The sequence below is a fragment of the Mytilus californianus genome, unplaced genomic scaffold (genome assembly GCF_021869535.1).
Source record: "Mytilus californianus isolate M0D057914Y unplaced genomic scaffold, xbMytCali1.0.p SCAF_2, whole genome shotgun sequence".
Taxonomy (NCBI): domain Eukaryota; kingdom Metazoa; phylum Mollusca; class Bivalvia; order Mytilida; family Mytilidae; genus Mytilus; species Mytilus californianus.
This window is the reverse complement of record NW_026262668.1, coordinates 95,318,622-95,344,653: the sequence shown is the minus strand read 5'-3', so window position 1 is coordinate 95,344,653 and position 26,032 is coordinate 95,318,622. Positions and strand designations below refer to the sequence as shown.

The window sequence follows — 26,032 nt, the reverse complement described above, 5'->3', positions numbered from 1 at the left end:
GGGATGCCATCACAACGGCACACTTATTTTGTCCATTTTTAGCTTTGTTTCTCTATTGAGACAAAAGATTTTCTTAAAAAAAAAGGAATTTGGGGACTGGTATTCGTTAAATATCATTAGAACCGAAATGTTTATATCAATAATATTTCCTTTTTAAACAAATTCCTAAGGGCAGACTTTTCAGAAATCACAATTTGAAATTGAAACAAAATGCAATATTTCACATTTTTGTATAAATCCTTTACATTTACTCTTCTTTTTTATAACTTTTTTAATGGATCACAGTTCTGGAAATGTAAATGCTATTATACCTCTGGGAATATAAATGCTACATTTTTTAATTGATTATACCTCTGGAAATATAAATGCTACATTTTTTTTTGTATTTAGATTTAGTCCAACCAGTTCTAAATGTATACATAATTCTATAAAAAAATAACTAAAACATCCAAATTGCATAAACTTTACTTTAATGAGCCTTTAGCTTATCAACTGTAAAAATAGTCATTAACAAAGTATTTCATGAAGCTTGGAAAAAGAAAACTAAACGGTTATATTGTATCTTTAAATTCATTTTTAAGGAGTAAGTGTTCGAATGGAATAACTTAAATATTTTTTGTAAAACATTGAAAGAATTTTATTGACAATGACATTATATTTATGAAAATATGAACTAATGTGTCATGTTGAGAATTCAAGAGTTCAGTTTAATGTTTTAGTAGCATTGTCTCTCTTGAATAGTCTTTAGTGGAGAATTGTATTAAGATAATTTCTTATTTTTTTCTCTTAAACAGCCTCCAGTGAACTGTATTGAGATAATGTGTTAATGTTTTCTAGAGATTTTATGTTCCATCATCAAGACAGTTACAGAGACTAGAATCCACATCAAAATCTCCCATTTACAACCATTTTAGTGAAACATTGAGTGGAGCTACAAGTCTAAGGGCATATAAAGCACAAGATAGATTCATTCAGGAATCACTGTACAGAGTGGACAAAAATATTAGTTACTATTTCACTAAAATCGCTTCACAGAGGTAGGATCAGTGTTATTATAATCACTCTGTGGAGAGGAAAAAAAAGATATGAGTTTTTATTTCATTGAAGTAATACCTTGCTGTACAAAGCTAATAACATATATATTTTCTGTTTGGTTTATGTAGTAAACTTATGATAAATTAATTGAAGGAAATATTGCTGCTTTTTGTTAGCACAATTTGTTAATGCATCAATAATTCCAGTGCAGATATTTTTTTTTTTCAAAAGCAAGAGTTGAAATTATGGTAAGGAGTGAGATTAGTTTAAAATAAATGCCTAGACCAATCAGCCACAGAGGCTCCTGATCAGAGAAGGTCATCAATAACATGCCAGACAATCAGTATCATTGTATTACTGTGGAATTATAAATATAAAAAGCTATTTATTAAGACACAAGTGATTATATTGATAATGATATTTTGTTTTTAGGTCTTTTCAAATTTTGATTATTAACTACAACATCTATGTTTTGTAGATGGCTGGGTTGGAGATTAGAGTTGATTGGAAATCTGATTGTATTTGCAGCAGCATTATTTGCCGTGTTGACACCAAATGTAGAAGGAGGTGTTGTTGGCTTGTCTATATCTTATGCTCTACAGGTATGTGTCACTTTCCAAATGCATATATTGTATCACATTGTTGTAAGTAGAGTACAAAGATTGAGATGATTTTCTTATTCTATTTTTAACCCTTGCATCCCTGTAAAATACCAAATATATAGCCACAGCTGTCCCTGAAGGTTTTATGCTGTCAACTCTTCATTAACAGTTAAAAAAATTGTGTACATATACAACAATCATTTTGGTTTTTTAGGTTAGTAAAGACTTAAGAGCTATACGTTTACAAATGAAATATTACTTTTTTATACATAGAGTAACTTATAATTTCATAATGAAAAATGAAAAAAAGTGTTAAATGAGATTGTAGCTTTAGGTACATCCTCTAAATGTCCTTTCCAAGAGTTGCATGACAGATGTTTTTATAAATTTTTAGTCCAAGTGAGCTTTTCTCATCACTTGGTGTCTGGCGTCTGTTGTTTACAAAAATCTTCTCCTCTGAAACTACTGGGCCAAATTTAATCAATCTTGGCCTTAATCTTTATTCTAAATCATTATTAGGGTATTTAGTTTTTAAAATGTGTCCTATGACCCCGTCTGTCAACCAAGATGGCTGACATAGCTAAAAATAGAACATAGGGGTAAAATACAAGTTTTGCCTATTATTTCAAAAACCGCTATAAAAAGAGAAAATCTGACAGGTGCAAAAATGTTCAAGAATGTTGAGCACTACCTATTGTCCATTAAACTCAAAAATGTTAAACAACTTCTTATAGGAGTTATTGCCCTTAAATGACAAATTTTACCATTTTTTTTTTAATTTTTGCCTTTTATCTCAAAAATTATAATAGATAGATAAAAACTTTAAAGAGCAAAAATGATCAGCAAGACAAGATCTACAAATAAGTTAAATGACCAAAATTGTGAGATGACTCTTTATTATAGTTATTGCCCATTAATGACAATTACCAATTTTTTGCGTTATTGCCTAATATCTAAAAAACTCTAATAGATAGATCAAATCTTTAAATGCAAAAATGATTAGCATGACAGGATCTTCAAGTGAGTCGACATAGCCAAAATCTTCAGTTGACTCTTTATTAGAGTTATTGACCTTACATGACGAATTTTACCAATTTTTTCCGTTTTTGCCTAATATCTTAAAAAGTATAAAAGATAGAATCTTTAAAGAAAAAATAATCAGCAAGACAAGATCTACAAATAAGTCAACATAAACGAAATTGTTAGTCAACTGCTTATTGAAGTTATTGCCCTGTAATGACGATTTTCCCCATTTTTTCCCATTGAAAACTAATAGATACTGTAAATTCAGAAATTATTGCGTGCATTTATTTTTGTGATTTTTCAAAACTGCACAAGAATGCGATTTTAATTATTGCGATTTCAGAAAAGTCTCCATACAGATCTATGTTTCAGTTATCAAAATGCGAGTTTTTATTATTGCGATACTCACCTAGTCGCATTATTCGCATTAATAAAAACCTCGCAATAATTTCTGAATTTACAGTAGGTAGAAACTTTTAATAGCACATATGATCAGCAAGACTAGATCTACAAATAAGCCATACTGGTCGAAATCTTCATTCGACTTCTTATTTGAGTTATTGGCCTTAAATGATAATTTTTAACATTTTTATGCTTTTTTTGTCAACTATCTGGAAAACTATAATAGATATTTTGAAAAGGAAAAATTATCAGGAGGAAAAGATCTTCAAATATGTTAACATGATTGAAATTGTAAATTAACTCTTATTCCCCTTTAGATTCTTACTTAAAAGTGGCTATTGTTGAAGATGCAGGTGAGCAATGCAGGCTCTTTAGAGCCTCTAGTTCAGTACTGAAATTTTAACAAAAAATATTTCTTTTAGATAACTGGTGCTCTGAACATGTTTGTCAGGACTTCCAGTGACCTGGAATCTAATGTTGTTTCTGTTGAGAGAGTTAAAGAATATGCTGAAGTGGAACAGGAGGTAATGTTAGACTAGCTTATTCACTTATTTTTATGCACAATACAGAGAAAGTTACTACCAGAATTTGGTTATATTATTTTTTACCCTCAATACTGTATCAACTGGATGATCTGTACGTACTGCTGGAAAGTTGCTACAGATAAAAGAAAATTCATAGTGGGAAAATTGAAAACATCTTTTTTGCTTTAAAGTTTGGTTTTCATACCATCCTTGTTGACAATATCTAGACACATTAAGTCTAGATATGATGCAGACTTAACTTAATCTGTGGTATCCTTTATTTCAAATTGAATAGAAACTATGGAAGAAACATTGTCACCAAGTGAATTATTCATTGAGAGGACATCATTTATATTGTGGAACATGAAGTTATAGGAAGAACTAGTTTCTTTTAATTCTCATTGGGAAGCACATGTATAAATTATGCCTCATAAAAAGAAAGGAACAAATCAGGGTGTAGAGGAGACAGTTGTTTCCCATTTTAGGACAGCAAGTTTGATTGTTGGAATGGATGCCAAAATAATGGAAAAAAGTATCTATATATCGACATAAGTATCTAAACATAGCCAATATAAAAAAATTTAAGTGAGTGAAGAATTATGTAAGGAGAAAGTATGATAATGCCAGTTAATTGGTCCATCAAAATTGTACAAAATACACAAATACAAATCTATCAAACAACATTGTTCAGATGTTTACAAGAAATACTTTTAAAGAATTTTTTCTTACATGTTTGTTTTAGGCATACAAACCTCAAGCATTTAATGAAAAACTGCAAAAACTGCAAAACATTTGACATCTTCATACATGTATTAATGTTTAGGTATGAGCCACAGACTTTCCTAAAAAAAAAGAATATTCTTCAGGTGTCTGATAAAATTATGTTGATTTTATAGCAAAATAGTGGTTCTTGTCATACTCCACCTTTTGGATTAATACATCTAATATTATCATTGAATACAATTTTATATTTTTCATTTGGCAAGTTCATATAGTTTACACTTACTGAGATATATAAGCCTCATCCTAACTCCTTGGTAACATACACATTTCTTTTTTCTAGAAATGTTCAGTCATTTCAATAAATCATTTGAACAGGTGTTGAAAAATGAAATACAAGTAAAAAAGACTTGAAATCTTAAACAGTTTCAAGTAGGACTTCTGACATTCTTCAGCTCAAACTCAAACAAGCTGTAACTCGCAGCTCAGCTTACAGACAGGAAATCTTTTTACTGAATTTCAAAAATTTACTGCACCTTTTTCAGTGTTATATTCTTCCAATTGTTATAAATATACTCATGGACTGAATTACATTGATATTATTGTTTTCTTTTGATGACAGGCAGAATGGATAAATCCTAACAAGAGGCCCCCATCAGACTGGCCTGCTTTAGGAGAGTGTAAATTTGATAATTACAAGACAAGATACAGAGCTGGGTTAGATTTAGTGATAAGAGGAATCACATGTAATATTGCTGGAGGACAAAAGGTCAGTTTTGAAAATGGATTTTAAATTTTTTGTCTTACCGGTAATCTATTTAACAAGATATGGTAATATTCCTTAATTAATAGCTAATACTTAAAGGACCCCATTGGGAATATAAAGCTGTTTGGCTTTCAAAGGTTATCCTTGGTTTGAACATATTCATCATGTTAGAGTATTAAAGATTCAATAATCAATCAGAGGTTTTATGTTTTACTTTTAATTGAGTAATGAATTTTAAGTCACCTATGTATAATGCTGATATTTTTAACCAAAATATATTTTACATTTACCTTAACCTAGTTCTTTCTATGAATTTTGTGTTTATTTCAATCAGTTGCAAACATAAAACCTTAAGGTATAGAACCACTATAATTCAGACCAGGCTGTGAATGAGTGGTTTTATTTTAAAGTGTCAATCTGCCTAAGATTCAGGTAGTGGTGAAAACATGACAAACAAAAATATAAAATGCAGTTTGGCTTATATCTCTGAAACTAAAGCATTTAGAGCAAATCTGACATAGTGTAAAAATGTTCATCAGGTCAAGATCTATCTGCCCTGAAATATTCAGGTGCATCAGACAACCTGTTGTTGGGTTGCTGCCCCTGAATTGATAATTTTAAGGAAATTTTGCAGTTTTTGGTTATTATCCTGAATATTAATAAAGATAGAGATAAACTGTAAACAGCAAAAATGTTCAGCAAAGTAAGCTCTACAAATAAGTTGGCGTGATCAAAATTGTCAATTGACCCCTTCAAGAGTTATTGCCCTTTAAATTCAGGTTTTCACAATTTTTGGTAAATTTTTGTTATCTTTTACAAAAATCTTCTCCACTTAATCTACTAGGCCAAATAGAATTAAACTTAGCCACAATTTTCAATAGGGTATCTTGATTTAGAAATGTATCTGATGACCCTGCCATCCAACCAACATGACTGCCATGGATAAAAATAGAGCATAGGGGTTTACTATAGACGTCCATGGGAAAATTGTAAAAAAACAAATGGTTACAACTTAAAAACTAATTTAAATAATAATAAGGGGTCTTAAGTAACTATTGTAAGACTACAATGGGATGACCTGCTTTTAATTTAACTACTGGGCCAAATTAAACCAAACTTGGTCTCAATCATTATTGGGGTATCTAATACTATTTATTCTGATTTTAACCTTATTTTACATGATTTCCAAAACGACAGTAGATACATGTGAGCGACACAGGCTCTTGAGAGCCTCTAGTTTTTGTAAGAATAACTCAAATGTAGGTGATCGTTTTTTTGCTAAGAGGTAAACTACCCTTGGTCTGTCCTTACACATAATTATTTGATTAATGGTCACTTAATATATGAAAACTAAATACAGTTGTAAAACTGATTTATATAAATGAAGCTTAAAATGAAGGTCATCTACTTTTATGGAAGTATGTTAAAAATCTCCTTGTTATATCTTCACAAAAGATATTACAATTGTTGACTTCTTGGAACTGAAAAATTTAACTGAAGTAGTATAAAATGTTGATTGGAATGACTTTGCTTTTTGCAAAGATTCTCCTATACCTTGAATAAGTCCTTGATATATCCTAACTCTTGATGACTGTAGGTTACCTAGTATCTGAGAACTGAATTGATCATGAAATATATGACATGTAAAATATAGATCACAATTATAGAGCAAACTAAGAACGTTCATATTAGATAAAAGATATTTAGAATTTGACCAGTGAACTCTCTCAAATGTATAGGATATTAAAGGCAAATAAATTGTGTGACTGTATTTATATTGCTTTTACAGGTTGGAATTGTGGGTAGAACTGGAGCTGGCAAGTCTTCATTGGCAATGGCGTTGTTCCGTCTGATTGAGTCTGCAGAGGGTAAAATCATTATTGACGGAGAATGTATTTCTGAAATGGGATTACATGATCTTCGCCAAAAACTTACAATCCTTCCTCAGGTAATCTTTTAAAATTTATAAGGACAGATTGCATCTCCCATGTGTTGCATACTGTAAATTAGAATATTTTGGCTGTAGTTATATTTTGGTTTTGGTGCATAAGATGAATGTGCCAAAATTATAAACACCAGAATAAAACATTCATCCAAATGATAAAAGCAAGGCTATCCTTTATCATGAGTAAAACATTATTAGCAATGCTAATTCTTAGCCAATATAGATATAAGAAGATGTGCTATGAGTGCCAATGAGGCAACTCTCCATCCAAGTCAAAATTTATAAAAGTAAACCATTATAGGTCAAAGTACGGTCTTCAACACGGAGCCTTGGCTCACACGAAATATATACATGTTTTTTATCTTATTAAATATATGGAGAGAAAAAAACCAATTATGCTATCATATAATTAGCAAAGTCAATGCATCAAATATTGTAACAGTTTGATTATCCCCTTCACTTGATTACTAGAATAAATGTTTGAATTAATCAAATTTAACTTTAATTGCTGTACCATCAGTTTTAATGTGTAACAAAACAGGATTGACCCAAAGTGCCAAAATTTGGCACATAAAAATTTAACAGCTATTGTTTTTGGTGAAATCCGACAAAATATCCCCACACCAAAACATTTTGATTTAAGATTTAGAAAATTACTCAAGGAAGAAATAAAATGACTGCTTGACTTGGATACTAATTAATGCTTGTCCAAAACCAAACCATACACGATAATATCTATATTTCAAAAGAGGCCTTAGACTTAAGGACTTATGCTTTTTCATTTTTCTTAAATGAAATGGTATTTTACTGAATTTTTAAGTTAAATCTAGGTTTTGTCTCATTAGAAATAAGTACAGTAAATGGTATTAATTTTTTATCTTATTTTCAGGACCCTGTTTTATTTTCTGGATCTCTCAGAATGAACCTTGACCCTATTGACCAATACAGTGATGAACAGTTATGGAAATCATTGGAGCATGCTCATTTAAAAAGTTATGTGGAAGGTCTAGCCGATAAATTAAACTATGAATGTGGTGAAGGAGGACAAAATCTCAGGTAGACATACTTAAATAAATGAATGTAAAATGCATTCCAATCTGTTATTGAAACAGACTTATCCTCAGGTATATATCATGTTAAATCAGTCAGATAGAATTGTCACTCTGTCCTATTCAACTTTAATTTGTTCAGCATAATTCCTCCTCCCCATGCTTTAGGATGGAGGGATATAAAAGCTTGTGTCCATTAGTTTATTCCATAACACTTTGTGAGCACTTCTCTGAGACAATTTGCTTGAAAGCTTTCATACTTAGTAGAATTGATTGTCGTTATGTGTAGGGTTTGTTATACCCCACGCAACAAAGTTGCGGAGGGTATAATGTTTTTGACCCGTCTGTCCGTCAGTCCGTCAGTCCTGTTTCTTGTCATCGCAACTCCTCTGAAACCACACAACAGAATTTCATGAAACCTTTTTAGATAATAAGGACATACTATGTAGATGTGCATATCGACAGGAAATTACAATTCAATTTTTTTTTCTAGGAGTTACGCTCCTTTGAACTTATTTGCTTCAATGTACTTCTGCAACAGTTTGTCATCGCAACTCCTCTGAAACCACACAACAGAATTTCATGAAATTTTGTAGATAATAAGGACATACTATGTAGATGTGCATATTGACAGGAAATTATGATTCAATTTTTTTTTCTTATACAATTTTTTTTTGCTTACAATTTAATTTCTCCAATGACAATGTGGTAATGTGGGGTATGTGAGGCTTTATCCTCGAATTTAAGTGTCCAACAAAATATAACAACTGTTGTCCAAATCAAGACACCATGGAAAGATCCCATGTAGGTTTGACTTCATGGATATGGGCATATAATCTAGAGAAAACATCGATATCAGCAAACGCACTATGAACTATATGCATTGATGTAGCACCAGTGTAGCATGTACAACTTCAGACCGGATTTTAATCTTTAAAAAACCTAAGTTGTACGACTTTTAACCTTTTAATTCTCATGAAAAATTAGTTTCGAAAGATGAAAGTCAGACTTATGTTGATGATATACGATGATGAAGTGTTCATTTTATCTCCTCATAATTCTCTCACAAAAAAAAAAAATTTTATTTTGGGCTTGCTTTTTTATTTCATAAGTATTATGTCATAAGTTATAATTCAAAGTACATTTGTAGCATTTTTCATGCAACCTTTTTCTTTAAATGACATGTTTATGGTCCAATTGATGATCGTTAATCTGTTGATCATTCAATCTGGGGTTAATAAGTGTCACCACTTCTGATTACACGTGTGCAACAATTAAAATGTTTCTGAAAGCAATTATTTCATTAAAAAATTGATGAATGTTATCAGAAATGAAAGACGAACTAATAAGTGAAAATGAACATATATGATTACTTTCAAGAATCTTCGTTTCTGATGGGTTAAAATTCTTCACCCGACCTTTTTTTTCAGAAAACTAAAATCCACGAATTTAAGAACCCACGAACATGTAACATTTGCTCAATCCACGAAATTGATACCCAGGAATAAAAGTACTTTCACAGTAGATGATTGCATATATCGTAGAATAAAGGACTTAAAAGCAAATAAAAATACAAATCAAATTGAATTGAAATTAACCTTTCCAACAGCTTTATTTTTATAGCCAATTGTAATTGATTAGCGGCTATTATTCATTGTTTGACACAAATGTAAATGATTATATTTTTCAGTGTTGGCCAAAGACAATTGGTTTGCTTGGGTCGCTCCTTACTTCACAAGACAAAGATACTGATTCTAGATGAAGCCACAGCTGCTGTTGACATGGAAACAGATGAGCTAATTCAGAAAACAATTCGTTCTGAGTTTAAAGATTGTACAATACTTACCATTGCTCACAGACTTAATACAATTTTGGATTATGATAAGTGAGTTACTATTGAAATTCATAGTAATATTCGTTCATATACATTTGACATTAAATACATGGGTAATATTCAAAATCTTAACACACATTTATATATATTTATTCAATTTCAAATGTTAGGAAAATGTAAAGTTTCTGGCATGTTGCAAGGGTTTAATAATATACATGTAATCTTGAATTCAAGATTCAATCTGGAAGTTGATGTTTTATTCCTCAGAATTTCTATACATAATGTCATAATGTCAAAGAAATTAACTTGGCATTTATATGATTGATTGATTGGTGTTTACTGCCACTTTCAGCACTATTGTACTATTTCGTGGCGGTTGGTTTTTATTCTTATTCTTATAAGTGGAGGAATCTAGAGTGCCTGGTGGAGAGAATGGCATTCATATGAAGGTTTCATAAAATCCAAGATTTCATGTCTTTAACTTTTATGCTTGTCTTGTATTTGAACTTAAAGGCATAGATGGATTGAATACAAATTTTTAAGTGATTGCTATACAACTGAACATCTATAAATATAAAGATAAGGAGATGTGCTATGATTGCCAATGAGACCAAAGTATGAGCATGTAAACAACTATGGGCACTGTACAGCCTTCGACAATGAGCAAATCCATACCATATAGTAAGCTATAAAAAGACAAAATATGAAACTATTCAAAAGAGATAACCAATGACCTGATTTATGCTGAAAACAATAAACGAAAAAACAAATATAGAAGACAGCAACCAAAGACAACAATTGAATTACAGGCTCCTGACTTAGGACATGCACACAAAGAATGTGGTGGGGTTAGACTTATCATTCCTCTATCTAACTTTGGAAAGTGATGTAACAGCACAACATTAGACCAGTTGGAAAAGACTTGACTCATCAAATCAGCACTAAGCACAATGGAATAGTGTTTGGAAACAAAATTAACCATAAAACTTTTAACTGCAAAATGTAAAATGAAATACAAATTGAAAAGGCAAATCTCCCTCTAAGTAAATGTTATAGTGAGATCTCCCATATTTGAGATTTTCAAAGTTGACAGCTATGACCTTACACACTATATTCTTTCCAAGTTTAATTCAAATTGTAAAGTGGTTCTAGACTTAGGCCAGATGAACTAAAAGGAATGCTTATAATTTATTTCATTGATTTTGTTTTACAGGGTAATGGTTTTAGATCAGGGAAAAATTGCAGAGTTTGATGGACCAAATGAATTATTAGAGAACAAGACTTCAATATTTCATGGAATGGCTAAGGCTGCTAACATTGTATCTTAGGTAGTTTTAAAAAAAGTAATAGACGGGAGGATATTTTGTCAGAACAAATTAATTTCCTTGGTATGTTTTATTATTGTGCCATAGAAATGTATAATGTTTATTTTGCAATTTAAAAAATACACAAACTATTCATCATTGTATATTATTAAAATTGGTTCAAAGGCCAGTCTGAAAATCAAAAGTAAACTTAGCAGTATTGAAGAATTATTCCACCATTGATGTCATTTTTGTGTTTAATTATATCATTGTTTTAGGATATTTATTTTGATATATGTAAGGCAGCTTTATGTCAGTCAATTTTTATAGTGTGCATTTATATATAAAATATTTGGTAACTAAAAACTAAAATTTGTTTCAATAAGAAACTTTATAATAATAGACAACTTTCGAGTTCGATGCATTTCCGTCAAAAACTTTGGTTTTAGTGAACATCATCCGTGCGTTTAGGGGCGTCGTCACTTCTGTTCCAATGTTGAGCAAGTGGTTGGAAAATTATAAAGCTATATGGCACGAATTATTCGGCAAATTGAATTCTCATAATTGTCTTTCAGCACTGCTGTCATTAGGGAATTGTGATTAAGTACCTACAGAACAAATATTATTTCTAGTTTATCCTGCACAATAACGATCACTAAGAAGCTTGATTAACATTTATAGTGCAGGGATACAGCAATCCCCTCTATCTGGTAAATGACGTCATAAAGGCGCGCATAATTGACGAGTTTTTTCTGGTGACGGACAAACTCGAAAGTGGTCTATTAGTTACCTAGTGATAAAATTTAGATATTCAATCAGTTACATAGGGAGACAACTGAAATATTCAGTTATTTATCAAGGCAAACTTCTGATATTATACAATTACGGCCCTCTGAGGAGTGGGATATCTCCCAACTCAAAAGGCCAATACTGTTTTAATATGCCGAACAAATATTGGGCGGTGAATAATAGGGTGAATGGTACAATTTGTCAAGGTTATTCACCTGCCCTGTCAATTTGGACGAAAATATCCAAATTAATTCACACCATGTTATCTTTTATTAGCCAATGGATTTATCTAATTATACTGTGAGGTATAATAAATTCAATTATTAGTCTAGGCAAACAACTGAAATATTCAGTTACTAACCTAGGATAACGTTTTATATATTCAGTCAGTTGCTAAGGGTAATGATTTGAATACTTTACCTTTAGTGATAAGGGATAAAGGGGAAACTTTTTATTATTCCCTGAGATAACTTTCTAGTGTGTATCAATGGATCTTTGGAAAGTATTTTTTCATAAGAATGACAGTTCTGTGAACAAACAGAGGCAAAAACTCGCGCTGAACCATTATCTTTTATAAATTTATAAATATTTATTCATTTTGATGAATGAAAACATTCTGTATAGTTATTTGCAAAAATTTCATTTACAGCATGTATATTTTGTTGAATTTTTTTTTTTTACAACTCCACAGCTGTTTCAAAGTTTTAAAGGTTACGTATATCTTTTGGAAAATTTTAAACAATTTCTAACCAGAAAGGTTATATATGTATATACTCTTTAAAAATCATTTTCCAGAGTTTAAATTTAGAGGCATACTTATGTTTGAAATTGCTTGGTGTAAACATTACTTGAGAGAGACAATCCACTTAGCTCCACTTGTTTGTCTTTGAAGAATTTTGTTATGACTTTGATTATCTATATTATGTCTTGTTGTATTTTGGTGTTTATGAATTTTTTATGCAAGTTTGTTTATATATTTGTAGTTGGCATATAATTTTAGAATTAAACAAATACTTTTATACTTTTTTTTATATTTACTAGTATATTATATATTAATAGATATTTCTACCATTTCTATCCATGGCAGCTTTTAAAGGGTACTTTTTAAGAATCTTTTATATTTCTATAGTGCAATTTCTAACTTATATAGTGTTTTACAGAATACTACTTGAAAGGACAAGGTACGATAAGCCCCCGTTTTGGCCCCCCTATTTTCTCATTTTTCAAATTTTGTTTTAGAAAGCTACTTATTATGTTGAAATATTCCCTTAGGTTTGAAGTTTGTTTGGATGAACTTCAAAACCATTAATTTCAGCAACTAGGTGAGGTGAGGGGGGTGAAAGGGCATAAAAAATGCCAAAAGTAGGAAAATTAAGATTTTTGGCCTGTGTTTCTTATAATTTAATAGCGTGCGCCTACGTGACCCGGAGAAAATTATGGCGATCTAGACAGCAAAAACAGTGATAATGACATTGTGATAAAAAATTCCTGGGTCACGTTGGCGCAGGTACTTAAAAACTAAAAAATCGTTGTCGGAACACCTCCAAAGTGAATAATAATTACAATATCTGAATAATAACTAAAAGTTTACCCCCCCTCACCTCACCCAGTTGCTGAAATTAATGGTTTTTAAGTTCATCCAAACAAACTTCAAACCTCAGGGAATTTTTAACATGATAAGTAGCTTTCCAAAACAAAATTTGAAAAATAAGAAATAGGGGGGCCAAAACGGGGGCTTATCGTACCTTGTCCTTTGTATACTTTTGATATTAATTGTATTAGTCTTGTTAATAGTTATATTATCCTTCTAAAATAGAGGTTTGGATGTGATATAGCATTAGGCCTTTTGTTGGATTATGTGTTTGTTCTACTGTCCAATTTTAGTTTTACATCTAACTTAAGCAACTATGTATAAAAGAAGAATATTTTGTTAGGAGAAATATCTTTGATATAATGAAGTCTAAAATACTTATTTCACTTTCACACACATTCTACACATAGTGTATGTTCTAGATCTAAGCAACTTGGACATCATAGAGGAATACAATTTTGTTAGTGGGTTTGTTTTGGGTGGTTGTGAATATCCATACAGAAATTCCTTCATTTTATAAATGAATGACTCTGGTTGAGTTTTGTATAGACAGGGATGTTTGTTATATAAAAGAGCACATTTGAACAAAAATAAAGCATTATTTTAGTATGCCCTTGTAAAATTACAAAACTCATGTGAAATAAGGCACTCAGAGAATTAAATTTTTTTATTTAAAGTTGGATAACTAATAAAACAAAGGACACACTATTTTTATCCCCTCTCTTATAAATGGGGTCTATATAGCAATCACCTTGTCCATCTGTCAGCCATTTGTCCATTCATCTGTCAACCATTTGTCCCTTCATCTGTCATCTGTTTGTCAAACAAAAATTTTCAACACAAACTTTTCTTTGGAAATTTAGAATGACTTCATATTTTGTCAGCAGCTTGACAGTGATGAGTTAACTTGTGAGCACTTTTCAGATCTGTCAAGTAACTACTTCTGTTTGCCAATAATTTGAATTTTTCATCGCTTTTTTTCTCAGAAACAGCTGAACAGAATGACTTCCTAGTTAGTCTGCAGTTCAACAGTGGTGATTTGTAACTTTTGTGCAAATTTTAGATCTATCAGACACTTACTTCCTGTTTACAAAAAGGGGGGTATAATCAGCATGACAAAACATGCATTCTTGCTATGGGCAGTAATTTTACCAGTTTTCTAACTCTGAAAAGTTGTGCAGAAATCAGGCAAACTGATATTTGGTTCTTCCATGTTGTTAAGGAAAAACTTTGGTTATTAATTCTTATATATACTAACCCATGATTTAGTGCTACTTTCTAGAGTGATTTTATATACAATTTTAGAATATATTGTTAGTTTATAATTATATGTTTTAGATAATAAAAGAATAAAATAAAAGGTGTTAACCATTTGAACTGCATATATTTCTTTGAACCATTTTTCTTTTGCTAATTGTATTACTACCACAGCATGATAACATATAGTTAAGTTTGGAAATGAACCAGTATGATATTTGAAGAGTTGGCAGCATCAATAAATTTATTGTCTCAAATGTATTTTTACTATTGACACAAACAAAGCAGCATTACCCCATATAGAAGAAAACTTCTACATTGAACCTGTTTTGCTATGTGTACATCTTAAATTTAGATAATATCTCATTAACACTGAGTTTTGGAGGAAGGTGGTGTTTTGATCATTTTGATAATTGAATGTGTTCAAGAATCCAGCATGTTTATATCGCATAGTAAAACCTGTATAGTTATTACATGTCAATGTTGTTGAATTTCAAAGCTAACAAATAAATCGTTAAAAAGAATTCATCAGAATTATTAGCTAACCCGACCCAATGGATCAACTGAGCTGTTCTCATCACTTGTGGTCTGTCGTCTGTTGTTGTTATTGTTGTAAAACCTCAGGGCAATCAGAACCAAACTTTACCACAATCATTATTAGGGTATCTAGCTTAAAAAAGTATGTCCCATGATCCAGCCTACCGACCAACATGGCCAACATGGCTAAAATTAGACCACAGGGGATAAAATGTAAGTTTGAAAACCTCTATATAGAGAGAAATTCTGAAGGCAAAAATGTTCAGAATGTCGAAATCTACCTACTGTCTATTTACACCAAAACTGACGGACAAGCCCTTTTAGGAGGTACAAAAATATATTACCTTTAAATAATGATTTTTACCAAATTTAGTTGACCTATTGCATATAGTATAAGAGAAACAGACCTTACCACAAAATCTTAACATTAACTTATAAACCATAAAATTGAGGTCTCAAGGTCGGATGAATCGAGCTAGATGGACATGTACACCTTACAATTCCAAACACCACATAGTTGCCATATTGCTTATAGTATCTTGGAAATGGACATTATCTTGAAAACTGATTATTGAAAAATAACCAAACGAGATCAAGGTCAGATTACACCTGCTAGACCGGCACATACACCATTCAATCATTTCATACACCAAATAAAGTTGACCTTTTACTTATAGTATCTGAGATACGGACTTGACCACTAAAATTTAATAACTTGATCATCTACACATGAAACGAGGTGAAACTCTCAAAAATCAGGTTTATCCTTTCTGAAAGACATGCTGACCTTGCAGTGATTCTATACTGTACTATCACCCAATTGAGTGATAAAAACTACCCATTTCATTGCACTTGCATAAGGTTAATTTCCATCCAGTGCAGCTCATATGAAGAACTCAGGTTTTCTACTTTGTGAAATGTAAAGTTTTATACAAATAGTTGAAGCTGTTGCAGAATTAGCATCCATATGCCTTGCATTCTATGAAAGGCTAGACATAAAACAAGAGGAATTCTCAACACAGATGGTTCAGCTTTTTCCCAGAGTCCTTCTAAAAATACCTCAACTGGAATGAAACTAAACTTTATCTGTAACTTTTTTTTATGATGGAAAAAATGCAAATCTTAAGTCCTCATGGTCTTCACTGGTAAGAGACTCACAAGTATCAACACCAATTTTTTCCAAGAAAATATATGAAGACTAATTCTCAATGTTTCATATTTTATTAACAAACTGTGCAAACTGCATGTAAATAAATATTAATACACAGTATTTCATTAACAATATGCTTACCATTTAATTGGCCCAAAATACTAAAAGATCTTGTTGACTGGAAAGTACTATGTTCATTCATGGTCTAGTTATTTAGCTATACTGCTTCAGTTATAAGTCGGTATAAATTTTCCAAGTGTCACTAAACAGATATAGTGTAACCAGATGATTAATGCTATTTTCATTTGACTTTTTTTTATATCAGAGTTTACACTTTTAAAATAGTTTGATATACAAATAAGCTATGAAAATGATTGTGCTTAACAGTCTCTAGACATCAATTTTAAGGAAAATATTCCTATCACTTTTATAAATAACATTCAAATATTTTTTTTAATACTGTTACTGATTTGACCAATAATAAGCACTTCCCAGCCAACAAATATTGTGCCATTGACCTTTGAAACATTTAATATAGCATTATTGGACTACAAATGCATGCATGAAGACCAGAACTATCTTCAAGTTTAGTTCGTCACCAACTAAATTATAAACAAAACAATATACTGAATTGCTTGTATTTTTTTTAAAATAACAAAGTTTTTTTCCACAGCACTAGTTGATCACACAGAAGCTCTATAGCTAGTATTTCTGAATTTCCAATAATGAATATGATAAATACTCTCAGTAAAAATTCATTTAAAAAAGTAGATCAAGTCTACACCAAGTTTTGCTTTTAAATCAGTGCATACTGTATAAATGTATTTTTATTTATAATTTAATTATCTGGACACTATATGGGGTGTTCATATTTCATTGAGAATGAGGTCACCAGAGTTAATTCTAGGTGTGAACACCAGTAAACTATTAATTTGTCCTAAGATAACTACAGGTATAAAAGATAGACGATGCACATTTGTATAAAGCAAACATTCACTCATACAAATTTATATGAACATTAAGAAAAGTTGATTGCAGTATAAAACTACCACACCAAAAAAAAAACCAGAAATTTGGAACACCCTATAGTACAAATGCCTTTACACAGGGAATGATTTTGTTCAGATTTAAACTTGCTCACTACTGACATTTTCTACAATTATGTTGATCCTTTTAAGGCCCACTAATTTTGTTAGAAATAAAAATTACTTGCTTCAAATTTCATCGAAAAATTCAAATATTTATTTAATAGATTATGAGAGAATTTAGAAGATTAATAAAAATAAATCTTAAAGAGTACACACACAAGGTAAATGAAAAACAGACAATAAGGTTTAGAAAATATCCCTGTAAATAAGCCGAGTTCATGATGGACCAAAGATAACAGCAAGGAGAGACCAATGATGTTAACACACTGTTGTTTAATAACAATGAATTTAAACAGACCTAACAGAATTCTATTCTTAGAAATGCTGTGAATTTTTTTTCTATTGTTTCGAGATTTCAGTATTTAGCTGTTTCTGCTTCTGTTGCAGCCTGTACACATTTGGCCATTGTTTGTGATGCACGACTTATTGAGTCCGTCATATAAAAATCTTTTAATAGTACTTGATTCACTGTTAAAGGTTTGGAATCTAGAGATGCCTTCAACAACTGAAATATAAAAACAATTTTCACATTAATCCCACTTGTTTGTGCATCCCTTCAGGGTGATACAGTCCAGTAAACAAGCCAAAAAGCTTCATAATTTGTTGATCAGATATTATATGTATCAGTGTAAAGAATAAGAGGCTTTCAAGATGTCAGCAAACTGGTTTTTCTTGCATTTATGAGTGTCGTTGTAAAAGCAATCAAGGGTCATAACTCCTGTTTTCTCTTTCAAACTGATATATTTTTTTTAAATGAATAGACATAAAAAAAAATTCTAAAGATATTAGTATAATTAAAGAAACACATATTATGATGAAAGTACTTCTATTTCTAAATGCTGCACAAAACTGAACTGTAAAATGATTTTTTAGACAAATAAAACAAGTCCAATGGTTCAAAGGCAATTCTGTTTCAGATGGAATTTCTTCTGTGAATTTGACTCGTACCAATTTATGAACCCTTTCTGCCCTCAATCAAGAAAATCAGCTTTTTACCTATTCTTTTCATAGCTATGATGCAAACTATGTACATGAAAGCTTCTGTACATCTTGAAATTTTTGATAAATTTAACTGAGAAATTAATATGATTATGAAAAATTTCCTGCCAAATTCTTTTCTGTAAACTTTAATTATTAACTTACATTTGCAAGTTGTTGTGCTTGGTTGAAATAATTAGCCTCTTCAACCTTTTCATATTGTGTTAAATTGGGTGAGACCTCTGTTAGTCTCGATCTAATTTCTTCTAATTTATCATAAGGAAGTGTTACTCCAATAACCTGAAAATAAAATTCCACATTCATTATAAAACACCCAATAAAGAACATGAATTCTGCATATTTAATATAAGCTTCAATTTAATAGTAAAGTTGTGAGATTTTTACCTTTTTCCTTGTTTATTCTCTTTTGATTTACATAGATTGATGGCTATAAAATGTTAATGGCTGCTTAACATTATCTAAAGGGATTTGCACTTCAAATCTAATAAGATGTACTGCGAGCCATTGCACACTAATAATATCCCTGCGATAAGTTTTCCTTAAATAGGAAGTTGATGAGCTATGGATGGTCAAATGCATCACAAGGTAGAGCATGAACCTTGATACCAAATTTGAAGAATCTCTGATTCTTAGTTTCTGAGAAAAATGAGGTGAAAATTTCATACACTGCCATTATTTGTGATAGTGATGGATGTGAAAACCCATCATACAGTAAAGCATGCTCACATGGAGCTTTAAACAAATTTCTGTAAGATCTGATTTGCAGTTCCTGAGAAATGCAATGAAAAATTTCATATATGGCCATAATGTGTATGAATAGATAGGCATTTGGTTAATTGGAAGTTCATTAGCAATGCGCGCGAAAACCCATCACACGGTTAAGCATGCCCAAGTGCAGATTGATACTAAATTTCAGGAAGTTCAGTTGCCTAGTTCCAAGGATGAATGTGTTTTGAACTTGTTTCGGACAGGGGGTTATAAAAATTCCTATAGCTTTGTGTCAGCATAAAATTCATTGATTTTGCAATTTTATGTTAATTTGCTGTTCTTAAAACTTTAATTTCTTTCAATACATTAAGGCTTTTTACCCCAGGCATAGATGGCCTAGATTAGATTGAGCACTCTTTTTGGTATTTAATGCTCTTGAACTTAGTAACTGGTTTGGCCTTCCAACATCTAACTTCTTCTGATGAATCTTTTGAAGACAAAATGGATATCTGACATACTAAGTTACAAGCCTGGTATCTTTGATGAGTTTAAACAAACTGTACTTTGTTTAGAGCATTTAAAATTATAATCCTTAAATTAATAAGAAATATATTTATATTGGTATTTACCTCTGATAAAGCTCTAATGATTTTCCAGTCTGACCTTGCTAGACCTGGAGGTGAAACAGCAAGTCGTGCTTCTTGTGCTCTGCCCTCAGTATTAACATATGTTCCTTCTTTTTCTGTATATGCTGCACCAGGAAGTATAACATCAGCCATAGCAGCTCCCTTGTCTCCATGGTGACCTAGAAAGTAGACTTTCCGATTCTTAAACCTATTCAGTACTCTTACGTGATGGAAGCTAAACAAAAATATTATTGATTGATTGATTGATAGGTGTTTAACGACACTTTCAACACTATTGTGCTATTTCGTGGCGGTCAGTTTTTATAGGTGTAGGAAGCCAGAGTGCCCGGAGAAAACCACCGACCTTCGGAATGGAAACTGACAATCCTAGTCAATTAAAATTGGAGTCGAGTGCACCTGCCCCTTGCGGGATTCGAACTCACAACCTCAGTGTTGACTGGCTAGTGATACAGTAGTTCGACTACTTAGACCACTCGGCCACCGAGGCCCCACAAAAATATTAGATATGGGCAGCGTTTCGCACCATAATTTTTCTTTTCTGTCCAAAATGGTTCATGATGCCAAATTTTTTAGATATCATAAAAATCATCAAACCTTATCATACTTGTTCAATTTTCAAAGTAACAGGTAATGACTAAATTGCATAGGCTTCCATTTGGTCAATTTGGTTTCAGAGGATAATTTTAGTGTAATTTCAAATTCATTCTTTATTGGAAATATAGCTCAGGTTTGTTAGGCAAGGTAGTTTTGCATTCCCTAATAAGATACTGACACTTTACAATTATTATTTTTTTTTTATGTTCTTTTTTGCCAAAGGTTTTTTTTAAGTGACAGTAATAGCCATGTTTAATTATAGTTACAGTTGTCAACCAATATCATTACTCTTATACCAAAAAAAGGCCCCCACAAAAGTGAAGTATTTAATAATGATAGCTTCCATAGCAATGATGGAATGACACTTCTTTATACCTTTTATTCATAATAAAAATTATCATGCTGATTTATTTACACTGGATATATTTGTGCTTTGGTTGTTATTCAACTTTCATATCAAACAAGATTGCACATGTTGTTGTTTTAAGCATTAGCAAATTTGTACTTTTCAGTATGGGAAAACAGGAGATAGGTATCTGACAGATTCTTTAAGCGCCAACACATAACAACATTATGTACATTGGTACTAGAGAAATTTAATAAAATCATATTTTCGACAGAAATTTGTACTATGACCTACTATCCTACCAAAAAATGTAAAGGTAAAAACATTCAACTAGGTGGTCACTTATTGATATTGATTCAAAACATATCTGTGCAAGAAGGGGCATCTAGGGGAAAATTTGTACGCTAGTGCAAGAAGGGGCATCTAGGGAAAAATTTGTATGCTACAATGACTTAAATATTTCACATTCTTTCTATAACAAATTTTGTTCCTAAACCTCTTATTCCATAAAAATAAACTTTTCTATCAATTTCCATCACTTAAAAAAAGCAGAAGTGTCATGTTTTCAATTTTGATTGATTGAAAAAGTTAACATCTCTTGGCAGGAAGTTTAAAGCAAACCTTGTAAACCAATATTATACTAGTTGAGTTAAACCCGAAAATATTAACCTTGGTATATAACAAAACAGTCTTTTGGTATATCGTCTCTGGTTATGGCTCCATTGTCAGCTCCTAGCAAGTACAAGACTTTTGGATGATTCTGTTTAATAAAATCTACACCTGCCTTGTATCCTATATCTAATGCTGCTACCTGACTGGCAACCTTCAAATGTACAAATGTGTGATAAATGACTGAGACAGCAACCAAAAGACATGAAGAAAATAAATAAATCTAGATATTATTATATAATCTTAAACAACAAATTGTTTATACAAATGCCATGTTTTAAATTGCCTTAGTCGATAAGTCTTGAAAATTTGAGAATAAGTTCAACAGACACTTTCAAAGATCTGCCTTTATCACCAAATTTATTCTTAATCAGTAAATCAAAAGGTGCAAATAAGAATGTACAATAAAATCATTTCAGAAAAAGCTTTAAACTCTATAATACCAGTATAATAGACAACAAAAACACCAGTACAAGCATAACAATAATATATAAATCTCAAAGATACTGCAAGAAAGTTTGATCAAGCCACACTAAATGTAATCTTTGTCAAGTAATACATTACATCTAAAATATCAAATAGATATTTAAATATATAAGTAGAAAAAAAATTATTTTTCATGGCAGGGGTAAACACAAGAGCCTATATCACTAGTGAATTAAAAAATAACATTTTGTGATATAATATTTAGGTAAATATTTGTTATTCCTTACCCTATGAAATACATTTAAGACTTTCCAGCCCTCACCACACCCAATCTTGTTATTCCTTACCCTATGTAATACATTTAAGACTTTCCAGCCCTCACCACACCCACTCTTGTTATTCCTTACCCTATGTAATACATTTAAGACTTTCCAGCCCTCACCACACCCACTCTTGTTATTCCTTACCCTATGTAATACATTTAAGACTTTCCAGCCCTCACCACACCCACTCTTGTTATTCCTTACCCTATGTAATACATTTAAGACTTTCCAGCCCTCACCACACCCACTCTTGTTATTCCTTACCCTATGTAATACATTTAAGACTTTCCAGCCCTCACCACACCCACTCTTGTTATACCGTACCCATGAAATACATTTAAAACTTTCCAGCCCTCAGCACACCCACTCTTGTTATTCCTTACCCTATGTAATACATTTAAGATTTTCCAGCCCTCAGCACACCCACTCTTGTTATTTCTTACCCTATGTAATACATTTAAGACTTTCCAGCCCTCAGCACACCCACTCTTGCTATTCCTTACCCTATGTAACACATTTAAGACTTTCCAGCCCTCACCACACCCACTCTTGTTATTCCTTACCCATGAAATACATTTAAGACTTTCCAGCCCTCACCACACCCACTCTTGTTGTTCCTTACCCTGTGTAATACATTTAAGACTTTCCAGCACTCACCACACCCACTCTTGTTATTCCTTACTCTATGTAATACATTTAAGACTTTCCAGCCCTCACCACACCCACACTTGTTATTCCTTACCCTATGTAATATATTTAAGACTTTCCAGCCCTCACCACACCCACTCTTGTTATTCCTTACCCTATGTAATACATTTAAGACTTTCCAGCCCTTACCACACCCACTCTTGTTGTTCCTTACCCTATTTAATACATTTAAGACTTTCCAGCCCTCACCACACCCACTCTTGTTATTCCTTACCCATGAAATACATTTAAAACTTTCCAGCCCTCACCACACCCACTCTTGTTATTCCTTACCCATGAAATACATTTAAAACTTTCCAGCCCTCAGCACACCCACTCTTGTTATTCCTTACCCTATGTAATACATTTAAGATTTTCCAGCCCTCAGCACACCCACTCTTGATATTTCTTACCCTATGTAATACATTTAAGACTTTCCAGCCCTCAGCACACCCACTCTTGTTATTCCTTACCCTATGTAATACATTTAAGACTTTCCAGCCCTCACCACACCCACTGTTGTTATTCCTTACCCATGAAATACATTTAAGACTTTCCAGCCCTCACCACACCCACTCTTGTTGTGCCTTACCCTATGTAATACATTTAAGACTTTCCAGCCCTCACCACACCCACTCTTGTTATTCCTTACCCATGAAATACATTTAAGACTTTCCAGCCCTCACCACACCCACTCTTGTTGTGCCTTACCCTATGTAATACATTTAAGACTTTCCAGCCATCAGCACACCCACTGTTGTTACGTGCATTCTGTGCAACTTCTACAATAGCACTGTGAATGGCACTGCCGTCCTCTCTCTGTAGTATAGAGCTGCCAACAACTACCATTGGGTTCTTTGCACTGTTCAGTTTCTAAAATTGATGTTCTTTATAATGAACTTGAGGTTAAAGCATATAAACAGAAAAAAATGAATTAAAAATTGCAATTGTATTAATATTATCAGCAGTTCTTTTGCATTCTCTGGTCCAACTATATGGTATAAGCTGACGTACTGCAAAAGCATGTCAAAAATAAATACTTTCAAATCAAATTTTTTAAGTTTTTACTTGATAATCCAGAAATGTTGTCTTATGTAGAATTTTGTGTGATATATTGTTAGTGGATTGTGAGGGGCTCAATGGAGAAGTGTTATAACTAATTAGACTGACAACATTTGAAATTCCTGGTTTATTGGAAAACAAATTGTCCTAAGTAAGGTTCACAGTAAACTTCAAACATAAAGTGGGAACCAAATACTTGGTTTATGTGTAATAATAATGTTATAATAAACAGAAATGGGACTGTGCATCAAAGTAGCACATCCATATTTTACTTTTTACCAATAATAAGAGATCAAGTCTATGTTTATGCTCTTTCTTTCATACTATTTCATCACTTTACCTTACTGAATGGATGTGTACCACTGGCTATTTCCTGTAATACTTGAGTACTGTCACCAAGATTCTGAAATAGCAAATTATATAAAAATCACTTCTTTGTTCTAGCTGAAGTAACATAATTTGCTTAACATTTAGAGAGAGTAAATGTTAATAACATAAAAGTTGTCAAATAAAAAGGTTAATTCGACTAAACAAATACAAAAATTTCTGTACAATTATATATCGGATTGTCAATAGATGAATAAACCTTTAAACCTATTGACTGAAATATCCTAGGCATTGTGAAATCAAATTTTTACCAGCTCTTCATTGTATATTCAAGTTTGCCCCCAAAGACTGTTTTCCTATTTAAAAATATTCAGAGTTAAGGAAATAGGTTTTTTTTTCAAAATCTGACCTTGAAAGTAAAATTACAGTGTTTCCTTACAAAATCAAGACACAAACCTCATGTTCAAAAGTAAGGTCAACCTGGGGTCCAACCATGGCCACTTCTAAGTCATTATGAATCCAGCTATAAAAAATAAATACAACATTAAATCATATTTATTAATAACATTTTTTTGTCAGATGTTCGGACTCCTTGGGTTTTTTTCCTACGATACAGGGTAAAATATTTTACTCCATAACACCCATTTTTCTTTTCACATAAGACTTCAATAGCTCATAAAATGTCATTTACCAAAATTTAAGCAGATTCTAGATTTCTTTTCTTCCGATTTGAGACCCAAATAATACCAATGCAAATATAAGGTAAAAGTCTGAGTCACCCTTTCCCCAACATTTTTAAAAAATTAAATATCTCGAAAAGGAGCTTCATAACCTATCAATATTTTTAGCTTATTTTGTTCCTTAACTAATGCTCTTCTGACTAATAGTAACAATTTTAAATTCTAGATTTTTTTAATTTCACCCAAGTACATCCTTAAGTATTGATCAAATTATTTGTTTACATTATCAGAAAACTTTGATGAGTTTCATCAGGATTTATTTTGAAGAATTTTATTGGAATCCATTCTGAGCAAAACCAAAATGTCATCATGACACCCATGAAAGAATGAGTAGTAAAGGAAATACACTTTTTTTCATAGCCTCTTAATTTACAATGTTTCTTATAAATGTTCTAAGCAATTACACAATACAAAGGGAATATTTGAGATTTTCTTTCCTTTTGATCTTTCCACCTTTCTGTGAAAAGACTGAGATTATGATATCTTCTGACACAATTTCTTAATATTTGAAAGTTACTGTTGTAGTTGAATTGTTTTTTGCATATATGTTTAAAAGCTCTTTTGAAAAATAATTATCAAAATATTAGGTGTTCTCTGGACTTTTTGTTTTTAATTATTTTTAATATGCTCATTGAAAACAAAACTAACCTTTTTCTCATTCTAGCATTAAACAATGGAGCTTCAAATCTGGGATTTGTACCAACCAGCAATATCAAATCAGCTTCTTCCACACCAGATATTGTTGTATTCAGCAAATAATTAGATCTTAAATCAGTTCTGAAAATTAAAGATATATTTCAAAAATGGCACTGCACAATTAATGTTTCA

The 26,032-nt window shown here is 31.6% G+C and overlaps 2 protein-coding genes across 2 annotated transcripts in view; one reads left to right on the top strand and one right to left on the bottom strand.

Moving 5' to 3' along the window:
- The window catches only part of LOC127730433 (multidrug resistance-associated protein 1-like), a 42,706-nt gene extending 29,694 nt beyond the window's left edge, over positions 1–13,012 (top strand). The window contains exons 24-31 of the mRNA XM_052238850.1: positions 838–1,037; positions 1,514–1,637; positions 3,485–3,586; positions 4,929–5,075; positions 6,862–7,020; positions 7,907–8,073; positions 9,757–9,951; positions 11,114–13,012. Of these exons, the coding sequence (XP_052094810.1) occupies positions 838–1,037; positions 1,514–1,637; positions 3,485–3,586; positions 4,929–5,075; positions 6,862–7,020; positions 7,907–8,073; positions 9,757–9,951; positions 11,114–11,228 (1,209 nt within the window). The 3' untranslated portion in view covers positions 11,229–13,012. The remainder of the gene's footprint in view (positions 1–837; positions 1,038–1,513; positions 1,638–3,484; positions 3,587–4,928; positions 5,076–6,861; positions 7,021–7,906; positions 8,074–9,756; positions 9,952–11,113) is intronic.
- Positions 13,013–16,580: 3,568 nt separating this feature from the next.
- LOC127730436 (NADH-ubiquinone oxidoreductase 75 kDa subunit, mitochondrial-like) overlaps positions 16,581–26,032 on the bottom strand; it is a 28,920-nt gene continuing 19,468 nt past the window's right edge. The window contains exons 13-20 of the mRNA XM_052238855.1: positions 25,853–25,981; positions 24,921–24,987; positions 24,478–24,540; positions 23,787–23,948; positions 21,640–21,793; positions 20,013–20,188; positions 18,820–18,954; positions 16,581–18,181 (exon numbers count right to left, since the gene is read on the bottom strand). Coding sequence (XP_052094815.1) covers positions 18,032–18,181; positions 18,820–18,954; positions 20,013–20,188; positions 21,640–21,793; positions 23,787–23,948; positions 24,478–24,540; positions 24,921–24,987; positions 25,853–25,981 — 1,036 coding nt within the window. The 3' untranslated portion in view covers positions 16,581–18,031. The remainder of the gene's footprint in view (positions 18,182–18,819; positions 18,955–20,012; positions 20,189–21,639; positions 21,794–23,786; positions 23,949–24,477; positions 24,541–24,920; positions 24,988–25,852; positions 25,982–26,032) is intronic.